We start from the raw sequence: 21818 nt of genomic DNA on the forward strand, positions 1-21818 counted from the left end.
CGGGATGCTCTGAAGCAAAAACTGGATTTGGCAGAATAATAGGACGTACTTTCTCACGTAAATCAATCCAGTCGTAGTGCACCATTCACTAAATCCCTCCTCAACAAAACAGAAGTCTTAGCAGCTATAACTAGGCCTGGGATGCTTTGACAAGCTTCCAGAATTAAAGAGAATGAGTAACATTTTATTCATGTTTTAAGTTAAGTGATACTTTTTTAATCCCACAAACGGGGAAAATTCCACCCCCGCGTTTAACCCATCCGTGAAGTGAAACACCACATACACACACTAGGGGGCAGTGAGCACACTTGCCTGGAGCGGTGGGCAGCCCTATCCACGGCGCCCAGGGAGCAATTGGGGGTTAGGTGTCTTGCCCAAGATACGTCAGTCATAGACTGTCGGCACTGGGGATCGAATCAAAAGTTTGGGTGCCCCCCGTCAAATGATGCTGTAGATATGCACACCACCCGGCCACTAAGTCCTTCTGTCTACTCTCATCGTCCACTTTATCAGCTCTACTGACCATAAAGGTGCACTTTGTAGTTCTACAGTTACAGACTGTAGTCCATCTGTTTCTCTGCATACTCTGTTACCCTGTTCTTCAGTGGTCAGGACCCCCCACAGAGCAGGTATTATTAGGGTGGTGGGTCATTCTCAGCAGTGACACTGATGTGATGGTGGCGTGTTAGTGTGTGTTGTGCTGGTGAGAGTGGATCAGACACAGCAGTGCTGGTTTTACTTCATTAATATCTCACAATTGTACTTTTACATTCACTCTACTGAGTACTAGATTTGAGCTTTTTGTCCAGCATTGATTTGGGTTAGCCTATCCCAGCGGTCATCGGGTGAAAGGCAGGGCAGACAGAGAGACCATGCCACCGTGCCACCCCTAAATCCAAACATACTTAAAAAATAATAAAAAATTGTATAGAAAATGTCTGTCTCAGGCGGCGCGGTGGCGTGGTGGGTAGCGCTGTTGCCTCACAGCAAGGGGGGCCTGGGTTCGAGTCCCCGGCCGGGTGACCGGGGTCCTCTCTGTGTGGAGTTTGCATGTTCTCCCCGTGTCTGTGTGGGTTTCCTCCAGGTTCTCCGGTTTCCTCCCACAGTCCAAAGACATGCAGTCAGGCTGATTGGACATGCTAAATTGCCCCTAGGTGTGAATGTGTGAGTGGACGTGTACGTCTGTCTGTCTGCCCTGTGATGGACTGGCAACCTGTCCAGGGTGTATCATGCCTTTCTCCCAATAACACCTGGGATTGGCTCCAGCTCCCTCTGTGACCCAGAAGGAGAAATGGTTTAAATGATGTGTGTGTGTGTGTGTGTGTGTGTGTGTGTGTGTCTCTGTCTCACACTGATATGTCCTTATAGTGACACTGACGAAAAAAGTTTTCAAAGTCAGACAAACCTACTTTGGAAACATAAGTTAGCCAAAGAGTGCAGTGCGTTCCTGGATTGACCGGAAAAATATATATATATTTTTGACCTTACTGTCTAATGTACTGTCTACTAAATTTAAAAATTTCATATTTATGATAAATTCAAATATAGTAGTTGTCTGCCAAAGATTAATGGAAAAGGCCCTGCTGTTTGCCATTTAGACCTCAGAACCAGTGAAAATGTCCTTACCGCAACAGCAAAGATGCAAAATCCAATTCAGATTAAATTTGCTGTAAGAACAAATTAGAAAGAATAAGATGAATAAGAAGCGGAATTGAATCAGATGAGAACTGTACCAAACTGTCTGGGATGTTTTATTTTTTTTTTTTGAGGGAAGTTATGCAATGCTGCCCCCATCTGGTGAACATGCAGCGCTGCACATAGTCACAATGTGAGAAACTGCACAAGTACAGACTAGAGCCCATGCGTCCAACCCAAGGCATGCGGGCCAGATCAGACCCACGGCACAATCCAGTCCGGCCCTCAAAATGATTTTACTTTTCTGTTATTATTAGCCCATTTCACAATCAGCAGCACTACAATCCCCAGCATGCATTGCAACCTAATTTGTGCTCACACCCGACTCTCAACAACATCTATGGGACAACAGATCTGCACCCAAATGCAAGTCACATCACCAAACACACCAGCTGTATTTCTATGTTGCTGAATTTGGGCCTTTTTTCCTGCAGCTTTTTTTATTTAAATATTCGGTTCCACCTTAAATGGAGCAGCAGTTACGTTCAGGCTCCTGTAGAGGCAGAATGTAACTGCTGCACTATTTAAGGTGGAACATGAAATTTGAATAAGATGCCAACAGAGGCTTTTTTGTTTTCTTGAGCCATTCGTCTTACATGTGTGTCCCATACACATAACATACACATAACATTATGACCGCCTCCTATGACGACCTTCACAGTCCATTTTATCAGCTCCACTTACTGTATAGCTGCACTCTGTAGTTCTACAGTTACAGACTGTAGTCCATCTGTTTCTCTGAGACTCTGTTACCCTGTTCTTCAGTGGTCAGGACCCCCATGGACCCTCACAGAGCAGGTACTATTTGGGTGGTGGATCATTCTCAGCACCACAGTAACACTGACATGGTGGTGGTGTGTTAGTGTGTGTTGTGCTGGTACAAGTGGATCAGACACAGCAGTGCTGCTGGAGTTTTTAAATAGCTCTGTGAGGTCATGGAGAATTTTTGCCCAATCTTCTTTGAAAAATAGCTCGAGCTCAGTCAGATTGGCTGGAGAGCGTCTGTGAACAGCAATTTTCAAGACTTGCCACAGCTTCTCGACGGGATTTAGGTCTGGACTTTGGGTAGGCCATTCTAACACATGAATATGCTTTGATTTAAACCATTCCATTGTAGCTCTGGCTGTATGTTTTGGGTCGTTGTCCTGCTGGAAGGTGAACCTCTGTCCCAATCGCAAGTCTTTTGTAGTTTTCCTCCAGGATTGTCCTGTATTTAACTCCATCCATCTTCTTATCAACTCTGACCAGCTTCCCTGTCCCTGCTAAAGAGAAGCATCCTCCCAGCATGATGCTGCCACCACCATTTACAGTTTTGGCTGACGCTCTTATCCAGAGCGACTTACCATTTGATCAGTTTACACAGGTAGGCCAAGGTAGTGTTGGGAGTTATGCCCAAGGACTCTTATTGGTATAGTGTAGGGTGTTTACCCAGGTGGGTATTGAACCCCAGTCTACAGCGTAGCAGGCAGAGGTTTTACCCATTACCCAGATTCTCCTCCCTGAGCTGTGGATCTCTGCAGCTCCTCCAGAGTGACCATAGGCCTCTTGGCTGCTTCTCTAATTAGAGCTCCCCTTGCCTGGGCTGTCAGTTTAGGTGGACGGCCATGTCTTGGTAGGTTTGTAGTTGTGCCATGCTCCTTCCATTTCCGGATGATGGATTGAACAGTGCTCTGTTAGATGTTCATAGCTTGGGATATTTTTTCTAACCTAACCCTACTTCACACTTCTTTATCTCTGACCTGTCTGGTGTGTTCCTTGGTTTTCATGATGCTGTTTGATCACTAATGTTCTCTAACAAACCTCTGAGGCCTTCACAGAACAGCTCTAGTTATACTGAGAATAAATGACTCAGGTGGGCTCTGTTTACTAATTAGGTGACTTCTGAAGGCGGGTGATCACACTGGATTTTACTTAGGGGTATCAGAGTACAGGGGGCTGAATATAAATGCACGCCACACTTTCCAGATTTTTATTTTGTAAAAAAAATTTGAAAACCCTTTTCTTTTCACCTCACGATTACTTTCTACTTTGTTTTGATTTAGCACTTAAAATCCCAATGAAATACATTTAAGTTTGTGAGGAAAGATGTGGAAAAGTAGAACTGGGCTGGAAACAGCTCCATCATTAATATCACAGGCTTAAATTAAAGCACTTACAATATGATTAGCTGTAAAACGGATGGGAATGTCTCACACGCTTCAAATGTCCGTGTTTCAGTCAGAAGTTGCGTCGAACCCAGGCTGAATCCCAGAACTCCCTAAACGGTGTTCTAGTTTAGAAATTCTAGCCTCTCCAGCCAAATAGTGCATCATTGATGTTTCTGAGTCCCAAGTGAGTATTTCTTAGCTGTATTTTGCTCTGTTGGGCTGCAGGATCCAGTATTTACATTCCAATGTAGTGCACTATGTAGGGAGCAGGGAGCCGTTTGAGATTCAGCCCCAGCGTGAGAAGAGGGTGCCGCTGAACTGGTGCTAAATAAGGCTTGTGGTGGTAATTTGGTGACGGTGATGGGCGACCGAATGTTCTCCTCATTCAGTGGTACATGGTTGCTTGCCACCGATACTATAGTCTAAAGGAACTACCTTTCTTGGCAGAATACTTGTTTATGTTGATTATTATTAATAATAACGTAAATTATTGTCTGAAAAATGGTGTATTTTATCATTTTATGTTGGCCGCTGTTTTATATTTTGTGTTTGCGGCAAGCCTATAAACACCCTTCCTGTGACAAATGCATTGTAATGCCTGGCCACTCATGGCATATATATATATATATATATATATATATATATATAGTGTGTATAATAGTTTTTTAATATACCAGTTCTATTAAAGGTTCTTATGTGAGACATGAACAACTCAATTTTTCACATCTGCAGTCACACAGACCTCTAATAAAAACCTGTTTGATGCTTATGTACATTTATAAGGAAGTACTTTTACCCAAATAGACATACACCAATCAGCAGTAGCATTAACACCTCCTTGTTGCCACACTCTGTCTGTTTTTGTTGGCTGGATATTTTTGGTTCTCAGTCCAGCAGCGACACTGAGGTGTTCAAAAACTGCAGCAGCACTCCTGTGACTGATCCACTCAGACCAGCGCAACACACACTAACACACCACCACCACATCAGTGTTACTGCAGTGCTGAGAATGACCCCCCCCCCCCCCCCCCCCACCCCCCCAAAGCCAAATAGTACCTGTTCTGTGGTTGTCCTGTGGGGGTCCTGACCATTGAAGAGCTACAAAGTGCTCCCATATGGTTAGTAGAGCTCTTAAAGTAAACGTAGAAGCATGGCGGTGGTAGCAGCTGTCTGGAAGCCTGGATCTGAATTTTCTTGACTTTTGTTCATTTTTATAGAAGACATCTTCATTAGCTTTATGGTTCAATTGCAAAGCCACAGAAGTGAACCTCTCGGCTGTTCAGCTAGAGGAAAAGTGTCGAGGTGTCAAAATGGCTTTAAAAGGCTGTGGTCAGTTTTTCTTTTCTGACCCGCAAAGTGTGCACCGGAGGAGATGCGTCACAGCTCAGAGAGAGTGAGAGTGGAAAGACGAAGTTAAAGACGGAACACGCATCCTCACCCGTGCTGTTTATAACCGGGCTGTGCGTGTGCGGTGGCACTGCTGAATGTGACAGTGATGTACAGTGCAGATAGTGAGTGAGCGAGCGAGTGAGTGAGTTTCACCGCACGGCTCGTGAGCGACTCTTTCCAGCAGCCCCAGCACTTTCCAGTGGCAAGAAGCTCTCCCCCTCCTTCACCTCTATCACTTCATCTGTTTATCGATCCTTTCATCTCTTTCTCTCTCTCGTCAGCAGGACCGTCCCACTCTCTCTCTCTCTCTCTCTCCCTCTCTCTCTCTCTCTCTCTCTCACCCTCTCTTCATCCCCCTCTCTTCCTCTTCACCAAAGCCACTGCGAGCTGCCCACCATTCTGCACTTGTTTACTTCCTCCTTCCTCTGGTGCTCTTTCGTTCACCCTTTCGCCCCGTGCTACTTGCTTCTGCTTCTTTGCCCCGCCTCAACCCCCCCCCCCCAAACCCTGTATGCTTCCCTATACAAAAATGAGTGCATTGAAAGTAAATTAGAATGTAGTCTGTTATATTTTGCAATACACTCATGGCTTCAAACAGTATATTTCATATTTGTATGCCATATTAATATGACCCAAGGAGTTTTTAACCCTTTACATTCTTACAGACTCTAACCGATTAATAAGCCTGGGATTTATGGGCTTAAATACGTTACTTGTTAGCTTCCGGGCAATCTGTAGTACTTACTGGATAATTGACTGAACATCATAGATATGGAATAATTCATAGAGGTTGCTGAAATATTCATGATCATTACTGAATAATTCAGGGTGGTTAGTGAATAATCCATAGTATTTACACAATGATTAGTCCAAGGCCTGAGTAACTCATAGAAGGTACGTAACAATTCATAGTGGTTACTGAGTCATTGGTAAGGGTTACCAAATAATTTAGAGTAGGTAGTGAATAATTCACAATAGTTATTGAAATGTATAATAGTTATTGAACAATTGATGGTAGTTATTGAAGGATCAATAGTAGTTACTACATACTTCATAGTAGGTAGTGAATTATTCATAGCAGTTAGTGAGTCATTCATAATCCTTCCTAAATAGTTCATAGTAGTTATTAGATTTAATAAGTTATTGAACAATTTATGGTAGTTATTGAAGGATCAATTGTAGTTACTACGTACTTCATAGTAGGTAGTGAATAATCCATAGTAGTTATTGAATTTTAAAACAGTTATTGAACAAATTGTGGTAGTTATAGAATAATTAATAGTAGTTACTACATACTTCATAGTAGTTAGTGAGTAATCCATAGTAGTTACATACTAATTCACTGAAGGCTTGAGTTATTCATAGAAGATACTGAACAATTCATAGTGGTTACTGAGTAATTCATAGTGCTTGCTCCATAATAAGCATTAATAACTGACATTAAGCCTTACTTACACATTAGTTTCATAGTAGTTACTAACTACTATGTAAATTATAGTAGTTAATAACGAATTAATAGTAGTTATTACATACCTCATAGTAGTTAGTTGGTAATCTATAGTAGAAAGTGAATAATTGATGGTTGTAGCTGTTTAATCTATATCGGGATAAAACAGCTACAACTGTATGTTATTGAACAATTCAAAGTAGTTACATAATAATTCATAAAGGCCTGAAAAATTCATAGTAGTTATTCAGTCAATGGTTTCTGAATACTTCATAGTAGATGTTGAATAATTCTTAGTAGTTTTTGAATAATTTATAGCAGTTTTTGAATAATTCTTAGTAGTAACTGAATAATTTTTAGTACCTGCTGCATGATGAACATTGATAAGTGGCTCTTAAGCCTGGCGTTTAAGAGGTTACTTACACATTAGTTTCATAGTAGTTGCTGAATGGTTTATAGAGCTTAGTGAACAATGAATCATAGTTACTGAAAATGTCTTTGTAGTTTCAGAACAATTCATAGAAGTCCTGAGTAATTCATAGTAGACACTGAACAATTTCTAGCGGTTACTAAGTCATGCATAGTAGTTACTGAATGAAACCCACTAGTTAGTGAACAATGTATAATAGTTACTGAAAAATTTGTGGTAGTTATTAAATATTTGATATCAGTTACTGGTAAATACAAAACAAACCAAGTGTTCACGGCTTTACTACAAAACTTGCATGTTAATGTCATACTTACTAAATTATAATCTACATAACAGCCCTTGAGATCAGTGAATGAATATGATATGACAATATTCCTCGGCTTTAATGTGCTAATTCAGCCATAAGTGGTTAAATGGAGAGAATAAAACGATCTACTATACAGTGAGAATGTTGCGTGTGTAGGGAAATGCTTAGCTGGTGAGGAAGTGGGCAGGCCGGGGGTGGCGCCGGGGGCGGAGGGAGGTGTGGGAGGAGGAGAAGGAGGAAGGGAGGAGAGAGGGAGGAGTGGAGGAGTGATTTCTTCTTTCTTTCCTCCCCCCCCTCCACCAACACTGCAACCAAAACTACGTTATCAGTTTGTTCCTTCTTATTGGCCGTATACTGACAAGGACTGAGTGAGTGTGAGAGAGAGAGAGAGAGAGAGAGAGAGAGAGAGAGAGAGAGCGCGAAAGAGTGCAGCGTGTGAATGTGCAAAAGGAAGAGAGAGAAACAGAGAGCGAGAAAAGAGAGAAGAGGGCACACATCGTTATCAGCATGACAAAGACGGCTCCCGTAGCAGCTATGGATTACTCTCACCTGTGGTTGCCAGGTATGTGTACGTTGCGCGCTGTGCAGGGTTGCCAAGTTTCTGTTTTCGGGGTGCAGCAATGCCAATGAAGCTGAAGGTTGAAGCCATTAATGAGCTCATCCAACTCTGACTTGCTGGATGAGTCAGTATTAACAACTGATCCAAGGGCATCATAGTGATGACCGGGCCGTCATAGTGATGACTGGGCCGCAAGCTGGTCATCACTATGATGTCCTGATAATTAAGGGTTGTCGGCAGTAAGTGTGGTTTTGCTTGTACAGGCTCTGTATAGCATTGGAATGAACACAAATAAACATGAATACAGTAAAATAACAAATCTCTTTTTTTTTAAAAGCAGTTGAGATGTTGTTAGCTAGTAAGAAGAGCGCAGGTTTGGTTCTAGCGTTCTCGATATCTCCAGCCATCGCCTAGATTGGTCCAATTCTATCAGCAGTGCAGCATCAGATTTAGCTTAATGAAGTATTACTTAGTTAAACCAGGCGTTACATGAGAACTACAGTTAAAACTTGGCTTTTGAAAAACACACTGATCACTATTTATTGCATTAACCCCTTAAAATCCCAGGCTTGCTCCATACTAAGGCTTGTTATTCAGTAACTACAGGGCTATTCTTAGCATATAGATGTGTATACTAAAACTTTGGGCCTGGCCTTTAAAGGGTTAATGTTAGAGATGAGTAAATGTTAGAGATTAGCTGATAATGAGTACAGAGTGTCTGTGCAAGTGCACGCTTACTGTCCAGATCCAAATAGCTTCTTCAGTTGAATAGTTTCTGCTTAAAACGTTTAAAACATCGGTAACACTTTATTTGAAGGCTACCTACATAGGGACGACGTAACACATGAATAAGCACACACTTATGAAGCAATATTTGAGTACTTATAACCAGCTTATGCCAGAACAGCAAGCTGACATAAAGTAAATGACATTGCACTGACATAAGGTACTTTAAACTAAAGTGATGGACTTTTGTTCTGTTTATGACACTATTGTGAAGCATCATTTTCGTAGTTCTACATGAGCTGAAGTGCAAACCTCTTTTGTCAATATAGTGTCATTTTCTTCAGTTTGTGATGTCTTGCGACTACTGTCATAAGCTGTTCATAAAGACTCAAATATTGCTTTATAAATATAACATTCAATGCTTATGCATGTGGTACGATGTCTTTATTTAGGTCGTCTACAGATGAAGTGTTCCCAAAACATCAGTGTATGTTTAGGTTAGGCTTGGGATTAGGCTTAGGTTAAGGCCTGTGATCTCTATGAATATGAATATGAGCTCTGTAGTGTACTTAGTGTACTTCATGGTGGCTTAGTGGCATAAAGAGGGTCTTATGGGCCCCAATCCAAACAAATAAACAGATCCCCCTTATAAAAAAATCAGAATAAACAAAAATGCCAGTGTAATTTACTTGTTTACTTGCTCTAGTGATGCCTCAAAGAAGGAAAGCTCGGGATGAATGCAGCTTTACTCACAGGCAGTAGTGGGTGTTGATGGAAGCTGACTGGTGTAGTACGTTAAGAAATTAGATCTTTCTAATTAGATCTTTTATAATTAGATCTTTTTTTTTCTTTTTAGAGTCGTTGGTGTACAGTTGTATTAGTATCTATGTGAGAGACTCAATAAGGATTTTAGGGGTTTGTGTTGCAGCAGTCCCCAATCCGTGGGCCCCAGTGCGACAGAGCCCTCCCTGCCCCCCCTAGTAGTCACACAGCTGCCTATATGCCAGGAAAAGTACTGAAATAATGACATAAGTGAAAGTAACTTTCAAATAAGTTTCAGAAGTATCAGGTCAGAAAATCTGCTTAGAAGTTACTGAGTGACTTCTCAAACTGCAGTAGAGCATCTAAGTACGTTCAGGGTCTATCAGGAACTGAAGTTAGGCTCTCTTCTTTGCCCTTTGGGCCTAAAATATAACGCTAAGTTAAGTGTGACCAATCACGAAGCAGGACAGATGCCGTCACTGGTGTAACTGAATGGAATTAAACATGAAAAGGGAATTTGTAACTAAATATTACTGACAAAAATGGAAAAGTTGCCTTTCATCAAAGTTTTAACTTGAGTACCTGGAACTCTGGTCAAGGCTTGGGTCCTAGCGAGGCTCAAGGTCCCAGTAAAGGTGAGGTTGTTATTACTATTACTACGATTATTAGGAAAATGAATGCTGATGAGGTTAGATTTAGGCTCACATTTAGGACTAAAGAGGACTGCTGAGTGTTGGTAACTATGTCTGTATGTGGAGGATGATTGGCTATGATTTAGTGGAAAAAGAACACACAAAATTAAGAACTTTTTGCAGTATTTTACAACATAGCCGTCATAAGGAGAGCCTGAAAATGTGCCTCATCTTATAATGTTTCCATTTTCAGTTTATTAGAGCGCTTGATGTGATAAAAGTACCAATGTCACACTCTGGTAATTTGTTAGCCTCAAGCTAATACACCAGCCCCAAGCTAGCATGCTAGTCATGATACAAAAAGATACAATACAAATGTCGTATTGTTACATAAGTAGTAGGATTATGAAACAACTCAGAGCACATTTCAATGCTTTGCTGGCTTCTTTAGAGAAAGATGGGTGTAGTTTGTTTTGTGTTAAGTTGTGGGCAGTAAATTCATATAAATATTCCATATTTATTCAAGTATTCACTGAGGACTTTGACCTGATCAAATAAGACCAAAATCAAAGATTCATTCGTTTGTAAATCCACAATGAAAAACTGTGTATTTCTGTGTATATGTGCATATTTGTGTACATGTAAATGTGTGTGCATGTTTGTGTGTGTGTGTGTGTGTGTATGTATATATATATATAATATATTCCCTGACAGTAGCATAATTACCAAATAACTACCAACTGGGCTCGCTTTTAATATTATTTAATCTTCTATAATAGTAACTACATTCTGCACAAATGGCATGTAATATTGTTAACATCAAGTGCATCTTCATGTTTGATTGGCTGGAAATGAAAATATTCCCAAACTGGCGTTTTAGCTTCCTTCTTCTGGACAAACCCATCCATTTTACTCTGTAAAGTTATTGTTTCATTTGCCTTTATTCCATCTTTCTTTGCCAGACTGAAATGAAAACTGAAAAACAATCTGCATTATGATCTTTATAAGTGGTGTTCAGAGTTTGTATGTGTGCACTAAGTTAGTTAGTGATGTTTTGTTAGTGTAGCCCACATTTAAGTTCACCTGTTCCGTAGACATTTTTTAACCAACCATAGATTACATTGATTATACAAAGGGAGTGGTTAAATATGGGTAAATATCAATAAAAAATAATGGTTAATTACTGCAATATTCAGTTATATCTAATATTAACCCAAAGCTACAGGAGATAATGTTTAAATGCTGAGCAGTGTAGCATAACTGTACCTTCATTGTGATCTTTGATCTGTAATTTATACTTTAGCAAATTATATTAGAGCCCAGCCGATATATCATTTGACATATGAAATGTCATGATATTAAGGTTTCATAGATTCACTGGTATCAGTAAAAGACCTGTTGACAAGGCACCACTTATCCCTGTTTAAATGTGACCTCAGAAAACCTCTTTCAGAAGTGTGACAATAAGGGCTGCTGATAGCTGACTTTGTAAATTAGTGTTTTGTATATTTATATTACTGCAGATTTTGAGTTTCTGCTGCTTAGAAAAGAAATTTGGCTATTAAAATCTGATATTCACATTTGACGGTTGTCATTACTCCAGAAAGGACCCAAAGCTGTTGGAATCTGTTTAATTGAGCTCTTGTCCTTGATGAAATGACAACAATCAATTGGGTCTTGTATGATATAAGCACTACTGATATATAAAGTAAGGCGCTAAAAACAGCATTCATACATTTTACATTCATTAAAGTATTTTCAGGTTAGAGTTGGATGGAAATACAAATCAAAGTATAGTCAATAACACACAAACATTATATAACTTGTAATAACAATGCTGAAAAAAATACGAACAAAGCAGGTCATTCCTGTGAAAATGAACCGAAACATGGTTAAATGAAAGCAAAAACCAAGTACATTGCAGAGATAAAACAGCAAATAGATTGAGGCAACAAGAGAGCCAGCAGGATAAATTGAGTGGCCCCCAAAAAGTATTTGTGCCATACTTAAAGATGTACTAATTTCACTGTGTTAGTAAACACACCATTGTAAGCAGTTTCATTCCAGAGCTCTACAGGTTTACATCCAGAATGCCTTTATATGCTTCTTAGTTCATGAATAACACAAGTTCAGTGAAACCACTGTACGGAAAAGTGCCACCTCTGTGCTTTACATTTGTCTTAGTGCAGTCAGGTTGTTCATCTCCAGTCTTCTCCACACAAAGAGTCCAACATCGATTTGATGGTGTGGTAAACATTTTTTGGAGGTTTTAAACATTTTGTGCAGTAACATAAAGAAGTTCATTGAGGTTTACCAATGGTTAAATGGTTACAGTGTCCAAATACTTTTCAGGGTCACTATATATCTATATTAGAAATGGCACTGATCCAATAGCCATATTGATATTGGGTTGCTAAATCAGAAATTGGAGCAAAAAATTAATATTTAAAATCTAATATCAAATCTAGCCTGAAATATCCCAAAATTGTTTGCCATATATAAATATTTTAATATATTTACAGTTTCCATTTTGATTAATCTTATTTTGCATACATATGCACTTTTTTTTGTCTGTTTGTCAAACTGTCAATCGCTGTTGCCTCCCAGCAAGACAGGCCTGGGTTTGATTCCCCGGCCAGGTAACTAGGTGACCAGGGAGTTTGCCTCTTCTCCCCATGTATCTGTGGGTTTCTTCCCCTAGTCCAAAGTTTAGAGACCACCCTTCACCCTTCAGTGTGTCCACACTTTGTCCTTATTACAGCATCCATTTTTTCAGGAGACTCACTTTCAGTTCCTTAAAGAATCTGCAGACACCTCCAAAGTTCAGTCTTAGAAGTTGGTTACATTTTCTGAAGTAACCAAACACATGTAAACATGTAAATAACGTTTTGTGTGTTTTTTTCCCCATACTGTTAAAAATAAATAGAAGTTCTGAACCAAGTTGGCTGAAAAGTGACCCCTCAGACAATGTGTTAACTTACTGGTGTTCAAACTTTTGATTAATGTCAACGTGACTTTCTTTAGAGGTGGTGATAGGAACCAGGGGACGCAGTATTGGCTATATTAGCGATACATATACTATTATATATCTAAAATGACCAGCGAACCTATCTTTAGTCTCACAACACCAAAATCTTATCTCATAACTTTTGCAAAACAATATCTCCGGCTTATTTGTAACCAGCAGTTTTGTATAATAACTTTCTGGATCTTTTAGAGGTGGACGTCTGATTCCTATCACCACCACTGTGAACAATTCTGACTGTAGGTTTCTCCAGAACAGAGCATTTCACACCAAACCACTCTGAATGACTGTGTTTACATGTTAACCAAATAGATAAGAATGATAAAGGCAGTGCTTGAGCTTCAGAGTTTAGCGTTTGTGACATTTTGTCTGAAAGATGAAGATCAACATGGTACAGTTGTCATGCATCAATGCAGAAGTGGGCGAATAGAGAAGTTGGTAGCATTTACAAGCTTTAGCAATAATAATAATAACTGGAATGGATTCCAAAGTATGTAGATGTGAGTTGATGTAGACAGCAGTGCATCTTTGTGCATGTGTGTGTTTATATATCTATATTACAGACTACATAAGCGGGACAGACTGCTGGGGCCGTAAAGACCATGCAGAGTTAATATGATCATGTGTGTGCGCATCTCTACGCATCAGTGTGTGTGTGTGTGTGTTTGTGTGTGTGTGTGTGTGTGTGTGATTATTAATAGCCGCTCTGACAGTAAGGGTTTGGTTTAGCACATTGTGCTCACCCCAGTCTAAGGGGAAATAGAGAGGGAAGTGAGACGCAGGCTTTCGGCCTGTTACACATAAAGTACATCATAAATAATATACTCCACAATCACTTCATATGAAACTGCATCAAATTTGCTCACCATCAAACAGATTTCTTCATTTATGAATTGTGATAAACTACAAGCTTTATCAGTGGTGTCCTGTAGGCCAAGCTGAATTTGACTTAACCCTCTACTACACTCATTATGAGAGCAATTTTATTATGAAATTCAAAAACATTTTAAAAAATAATGTGTGCAGGGGTCCTATTGGATTGTGTTGCCTTGAGGCAACATTGTGCGATGCTGAGAAGAAATGATGTAAATGCTGAGCCGTGTTCCCTGAAGTGGTGAGACCTGAGCTTGTAATTCCATTCCGCTGTCGCACTGTGTTGCTTCTAGGCAACAAACATATTTCTGAGGTTTAAAAGTGCCCACTCAGAGATTTGACATGCATTTTATTCACTTATTCAAACTCTTCCTTTTATTGTTACCCCTGTTGTTACCATTAAACATGTAAAATGTTACTGTAAAGTGAGGAAAACTTGTTGCCCTGAGGCAACACTGTGAAATAGACGGTTAAAGGGGAATTCCACAGATATTTCAAAATGTTGACGTAATATTATCATTGACAATATTCAGATTTCTTTATAGGGGTGGTGTTAGGAACCAGGGGTTGCAATATTGGGTATATTAGTAATATATTTGCTATTATATTATCTAAAATGACCTGCATGCATCTTCTTTATATTGTTTTGCAATGTTGATGACTGTAAATTAGTGGAAAATCATAAAATATGTTTTCTTTTAGGTACGATTATGTCTCACAACACCCTGCCTGTAGCTCTAGATTAGAAAATTTGGCCAGTTTTTTTTCTCTCAAAACTTTCATTAATCAGTCTCTCAAGTGTTCGCCATAGTAGTTTTGTATAACTTTCTGTGAGCGTTTAGAGGCGGACGTCTGGTTCCTATCACCACCACTGTGAGCAGTTCTGACTCTGTAAGTTTCATTTGAGCATTTCACACCAAACCACTCTGACTGCAGAAATTCTGAAAAATCAGTGGGGTTCCCCTTTACGTTAGTTAGAATATTAAAGGGCCCATATTACCGAAAACTGAAAGAAGGAGTTCAAGTACATAAACCTTTTTTCAACATGTAGCGTTTCCAGTGCTTGCAGTACATATTTGGGAAGCTAAGCTGCAAAAAGAAGAAAAAATACAGCCGTTTGGAATTCGTCATGGTTGTGATGTCACAAACATGAACACATTTACCCATTACCTTGCATTATAATGTGCCTCGCAGCAGATTAGCTCCACCAATGCAGGCTGAATTTATAAAGCTTCTTTTATTTCAGGCCTTTTTTTTTTTTAAATAAGGCAGCCAAACAGATCAGAGGTAATTTGCATATATCAGGCTTAATGGCACCGCAACATAAGCAGCCTTTATGAGATATTAGACATGGGGAAAAAAAGACATAATTGAAAACAATCTCTACATATACTGTGGCTGAGCTGTGCAAATTCTGCCACAATATTTTGTATGAATCATATTCCACAGTAAAAATGATTGTGTTTGGTGAGCTGCGTGTGGAAAGTTGGGTACGTTGGCGGAGTCCTCCAACCGAGCCGTCACTGCAGAGCGTGACAGACTCACACACTCATAGTAAACCAAAACCAGCACCTGCTCGTGATGCAATCTGGAAATGTTGGCGAAACCTCACTTTCAGCTTTTCAGCCGGCTCTTTGCAAGCGCAGCACAGCCTGGACTTCTGCGTTTTCTCCCAGCATGGCCCGGGGGGGGGCGGAGGGGACAACAGAGGGGCTTTCCCCTGCATTTACTTCCTCCATTCCTGACATAGCACCCAGCTGGAAAAGCGCGCCGTCTGCAAGGCGTCTGACAGCAGTGAGGTACTGACCAATCACACTTTAAGGGTGGTCAGAAAGCAGTGCTGACCACATAACAACAATACAACCAAGTCTGGGTTTCTGCAAAAGTACATTTATTATTTTTTGACAAGTTTTTACCTTACTGTGCATAAATCAGAGACCACCCTTCACTTAATTTGCAGTCAAGACACCCATTAAGTACAAGTTATTCATGTTTTTAGGAGATATTTCTTCTAAATATGCATAATCAACACCACCTAAATATTTGAAATATAAGGATATGTAAGATAATTTATTTTCATAAGGAAGGGGAGTAAATGAAAAAAACAGGACTTTCCAAAACTGGAGTTAAAATGATTAAAAGGTGTGTGTGTGAGTGTGTGTGTGTGTGTGTGTGTGTGTGTGTGTGTGTGTGTGTGTGTATATATATATTTATATATACTTTACTTTTAATGTAAGTCAATGGAACCAGACGTCTTTCCAAGTCATTTTCATCTCTTTTGGTTTACTCATCATGAAATTTACACACAATGTAAAGGGTAAGAGGTGTTTTCAAATGATGTCAAAAACTGAAAAATATTAAAAACGGAGATATATATAATCTGTGTGTGTGTGTGTGTGTGTGTGTGTGTGTGTGTGTGTGTGTGTGTGTGTGTGTGTGTGTGTGTGTGTGCGCGTGTGCGTGTGCGCGCCCATAACTTCATTTCCAAAACTATGAGCACCATCCTTTAAACAAGTGAGCTGATTGTTGTGAGTTAACCCATTATTGACCTTGCAAGGTCACGTTTTATAGCAGGAACACCGTCAAACATGTACACTGATCTCGATTAGAACCCGATAAATCTGTTCAGTCAATCAGGGCCTAAGAATTGGGGTCGCATAACAGAAACCCTCTTTGGATTCAGCCGTGTGAGCACGATTCATGCTGGACATAAATGGCAATATTGGGATGTAAAAGCCAAACTTTCAAGGCCCATATAGTGCACTATACAGGGAGCAGTGAGCCAGTTGAGACTCAGCCTTAGGATTTTCTGAGATCTGATCTTCTAGAAGTTTCATATTGACCATTAATGGGCTGTTTTACTTGCAGTTTTCTGCTTATTTTACGTTAAATAAATATGTTCAATCAATTGAAACATGAAATGGCCAATTTTGCCCAAAAAAATCTAAATTGAAATGAAACAAAAACTTCAGTAGAGCTGAACTTTGTTTCCTGAAACACCCGCAGTTTGATTATGATTCAGTATTACCTGGAATGCGCAATAAAAAAGAAAAGGACATGCATTAAAATGGAGATATGTTTCTGCAAATGAACTTTTCATATATAGGTACAAAATATACTTTTATTTATTTATTTATTTATTTATTTGCTGTCCAAAGAAAAACAAGCATCTCCAAAACAGTAGCTTTACAGGAGAGGGCAAAAACCTTCTTTCCGTTCAGTGTAAGTTAATGGAAAGAGGTTTTATTCTAAGCCATTTTGGAGCGTTTCTATTGGTCCAAGCATCATGAAATTCGCAAAGAATGTAAAGGACAGCTTCAGAGCTCAAATGATGCAGAGAAGTAAAAATGGCAAAAAAAAAGATATATATATATATATATATATATATATGTAAAACAACAAAATAAACACATTTTAAAAATGCAGATAAAAATAATAATGTTCATACATGTTGCACATTTCTCTTTTTTTGTTTTAAATTATTAGTGTTTATTCTTTTACATAAGTGGTTGCAACTGTAATAACTGCAGTTTCCCTCTGGGATCAATGACGTGTTCTGATTCTGGTTCTGATTCTGATGAAGGCTATGTTGGGTTTGTTTCCAATACGATGTGATGAATGTTAGGCTAGATCTTTAACGCAGTGGGGTTTATTAAACGTCTCTCTACTGCTGACCAGATCCAAAACCAGGTTAATGAAGCCGTAACGAATCAGGCTTCAGTGCTTCAGGGCATTTCTGCAGCACTACTGATTCGTTATTAGCACGTAGGTCCAAATCTGGCGCCGTGATAACGCTGCTGTGCGGATGAGCCCTGCTGAGTCCCGTAGGGCCAACGTGTCCTTTATCATCTCGTCTTCTTATCGTAAGGGGCGGCCAGGAAGGGAGAAAAGTGAAAGACAGATAGTGAGGTTGGGGGGAGGGGGGCAGGGGGGTACTTTAATATGCAGGTGGCCGGTATAATTAGTCAGTCGTTGGGCTTATTTGCATATATTTCACAAAAGGGAAGTAAGTGTGTCTGTATGAGAAAATGTGTGTGTGTGCATCTGTGAGTGTGTTTTCTTTAAAGGAAGCGGCCCAGTTTTTGTAAAGACCAGCCGTCTGTGTTTTTTGTTATTTTATTTTCGTTTACAGAGCATATAAATGCGTACATTAAGTCTTCTATTAAAGCCTTTTCATTTAAGCTTTAATTGGATTGCTAGGTTATTGGTGTCAGTGGTATTGCCGAGATTGTGGTTGGTTGATTTGACGATGTCATAGTGGTCAGTGTTGTATTTTTTCGACGGCTACCTAGGGACTTCATAACGAGTGTGTAAGTGTTAAATGGTGTATTTGAAGAACAATAGTTGAATATTTACGAAGAGCTTTTGTCGGTTATCGCAAGATAACGTAAGATGTTTTATGAAATAAGTGACGTTGTATTGACGGAAGGGATTTAACTTAGTGACAGTCATTTGTTCCACTCATAACACTGTTATGAGGCATCATACTCACATAATGGAAATCATAACGTGGAGCTTAACGACCATTTATCAGTTAATTGACTTTAATTTGTCCTTGTTTTATAAATGTTGAAGTCATTGTTTTTCAACTTACAAAAATACTTGCTTTTAAATGCACTTGAGTTATTTTACATATGTGTGTGGATGTGTGTGTGTATGTGTATATGTGTGTATATATATATATATATACACACACACACACACACACACACACACACACACACACACACAGACGCACACATTTTCGAAGCCGCCTCTCCCTCAGGGTCGCGGAGGGGTGCTGGAGCCAATCCATCGGGCGAAAGGCATATATATATATATATATATATATATATATATATATATATATGTATATGTGTGTGTGTGTGTGTGTGTGTGTTTGTTTTTTGTGACATTTTTCATATTTGACATCATTTTAAAGTTCTTATGTTCCTTTATATTGTGTGTAAATTTCCTGATGAACAGATCAACAGAAATAACCTGAAATTACTTGGAAAAAGTTCTGGTTCCACTGACTGACATTAAAAGTAAAGTAGGTTTTTTCCTTCTCCTGTAAACTTGTCATTTTGGAGATACAAGGCTTTTCCGACAGCAATAAATGGTATATGCTTAAATGGTTCTTTGCATGGTGAAATAGTTCTCCTGGTTGACGGGCCCAAAAAGGGCCCAAGCTCAAGCTTATGACAGTCGAAAACCCTTTCTGGTGCTCTGTAGAGCCCACAAACATTCACCATCAATCTGAAGAACCATTTCATTGTGCAAATCTATGTAGAATCATTGCCTTTACTAAGGAACCCTTGAAGAACCATCATTTTAAGCGTGTAGATCTCTGTGGAAATGATGCGTCATACAAGTGTGTCACTTCAGTTTAAGGCCTCTCATGTCAATACAACGTCTCGTACTTTGTGAAGTATCTTATGATGTCTTTTAATTACTGCCATGTGTTGTTCATAAATTCTGAAGTTTTGCTTTGTAGAAGTTATTCCATGTTTATGTATATGTTAGGAAGACTTTATGCAGGTAGCCTTCAAATAAAGTGTGACCATGTTTTCTCTCTGTAGCTGCAGCCCAACACACCCCGTCTCAGAGGGACACTACTGGGGCTGTCCCAGGGGCCTCAGCGCACAAAAATAGGAAGTGTTACGATAAATGATGACGTAATGCTAATCAATTGAATTCTGACAAGGACCTTCTGGGCAAATTGTGTGTGTGTATGTGTGTGTATGTATGTATGTGTGTGTATGTGTATGTATGTATGTGTATATATTTGTATATATGTGTATGTGTGTGTATGTGTGTGTCTATATGTATGTTTATGTATGTGTATGTTTGTGTATAGGTGCGTATGTATGTATGTGTGTGTATTTATGAGTATGTGTATGTATGTATATGTACGTGTGTGTACGTATGTGTATATATGTGTATGTATGTATGTGTATATATGTGTATGTATGTATGTGTATATATGTGTATGTATGTATGTGTATGTATGTATGTGTATATATGTTTAGGTGTATGTATGTGTATATATGTGTATGTATGTATGTGTATATATGTTTAGGTGTATGTATGTGTGTGTATGTATGTGTATATATGTGTGTGTATGTATGTGTATGTATTTGTTACCTAAACAATTTTTGGCAGAAACATGTATAAAATAATTCTAATATGATTCCAAGACTCTACAACTTTACAGATTACAAATAGGTTGTAGGAGGAAATATTAGATGTGTCCAGAGTGATGAACAGGTGAATATAAAATTAGCATTTGGGAGCTTTTTTATACTGTTTTCACAGTTTATAGTTTTTGCACTAGAACCAAGAAACGTTGCACAATCATAGAGCCGTAGAGCTGGAACAGTGCTGTTGTGGAAATGAATGGTGGAAAGTCCAAATCTGGTATAAATGATGTCACAAAAGTCATCCCTCACACTTTCATTACACACAGATTCACATACATTCTAACATACATCTATGCACATGCCTTAGCAAGCACCTGGGATACCATAACAGTGGCCTAGCAACACCTCAGCAACCAACTGGATAAGCGTAGGAACTGCTTAGCAACAACTTTCTAACCACCTGGGGTGTCATAGCAACAGCCTAACACACACAAACACACACACACACACACACATTTTCTAATCTGCTTCTCTCTCAGGGTCGCAGGGGGGTGCTGGAGCCTTGGTAACCTCCTGGGATGTCATAGCAAACACCTAGCAACAACTGAGCAGTCATCTTGGATAACATAGCAGCTAGCCTAGCAACACCTTGGCAAGCACCTGGGATACCATAGCAACAACCTAACAACACCTAACACCTATGCAACAACCAACGATACCATAGCAGTCGCTCAGCAACACCTTAGCAACCACCTGGGATATCGTAGCAACAGCCGAACAACAACTAAGCAGTCACCTGGGATAGCATAGCAACGAACCTAGCAACACCTTAACAACCACATGGAATTATATAGCAATGGCCTAGCAAAAAAAACCTGGGATACCACAGCCTAGCAACATCTTAGCAACCACTTGGGATATCAAAGCAACTGCATAGAAGCAACTAAATCTGGGATAGCATAGCAACTAGCCTACTAACACCATGGCAAAGGCTTAGCAACACCTTAGCAACAACCAAGGATACCAAGCAATGGCCTAGCAATGTCTTAGCAACCACCTGGGATATCATAGCAACCACCTAGCAACAACTTAGCAATCGTCTGGGATAGCATAGCAACTAGCCTAGTAACACCATGGCAAAGGCGTAGCAACACCTTAGCAACAACCAGGGATACCATAACAATGGTCTAGCAACATCTTAGCAACCACCTGGGATATCATAGCACCCGTCTAGAAACAACTTAGCAATCACCATAGCAACAACTTTGTTAAGCCAAAAAAGGTTTTAAAAGGTTTCCTCTTTAACTTTTTGTACTCTAGTAAATCGTCATGATCTCAGACAGCATCACATCATCAACACTCAACAGTAATGGTGATAACACAATAACACAAGTCCATGAGTCAATAACAGTTGAAAACTTAATGTATTTTATTTATTTAGTTTTTTCTACATATTCAAGGGCTACTCATTTATCTGATGCTTGTAGCGGATTGGCTAAAGATTTGAGGCCACTCAAAGCCACTGGGCCCCAATGGACCGGTCAGTAATTCATCCTTAAATGCACTTATTTTACAATTGCACTTACAAATCTAAAATATGTGTTATATTCACAGCCCTGTAGTAGCTTATGGCCCAGATTTAGGTCTTTAGTCTAGATTATGCGGGTGTGTGTTCACAGTGTGTGGGCAGAAGCACGTGCTGGG

At 39.5% G+C, this 21818-nt stretch overlaps 1 protein-coding gene across 7 annotated transcripts in view; it reads left to right on the top strand.

Moving 5' to 3' along the window:
- Positions 1 to 21818, top strand: part of pou2f2a (POU class 2 homeobox 2a) — a 100688-nt gene that overhangs the window by 44294 nt on the left and 34576 nt on the right. Inside the window, exon 1 of one of the 7 annotated variants that reach the window (XM_037536910.1) lies at positions 7798 to 7977. The exons of 5 other annotated variants lie outside the window; for them this stretch is intronic. In XM_037536910.1, the coding sequence (XP_037392807.1) occupies positions 7923 to 7977 (55 nt within the window). In that variant the 5' untranslated portion in view covers positions 7798 to 7922. Of the gene's footprint in view, positions 1 to 7797; positions 7978 to 21818 lie in introns of those variants that run through there. One more of the 7 variants, XM_017706078.2, reaches the window with a different exon arrangement.

The sequence above is a fragment of the Pygocentrus nattereri genome, chromosome 3 (genome assembly GCF_015220715.1).
Source record: "Pygocentrus nattereri isolate fPygNat1 chromosome 3, fPygNat1.pri, whole genome shotgun sequence".
Lineage (NCBI taxonomy): Eukaryota > Metazoa > Chordata > Actinopteri > Characiformes > Serrasalmidae > Pygocentrus > Pygocentrus nattereri.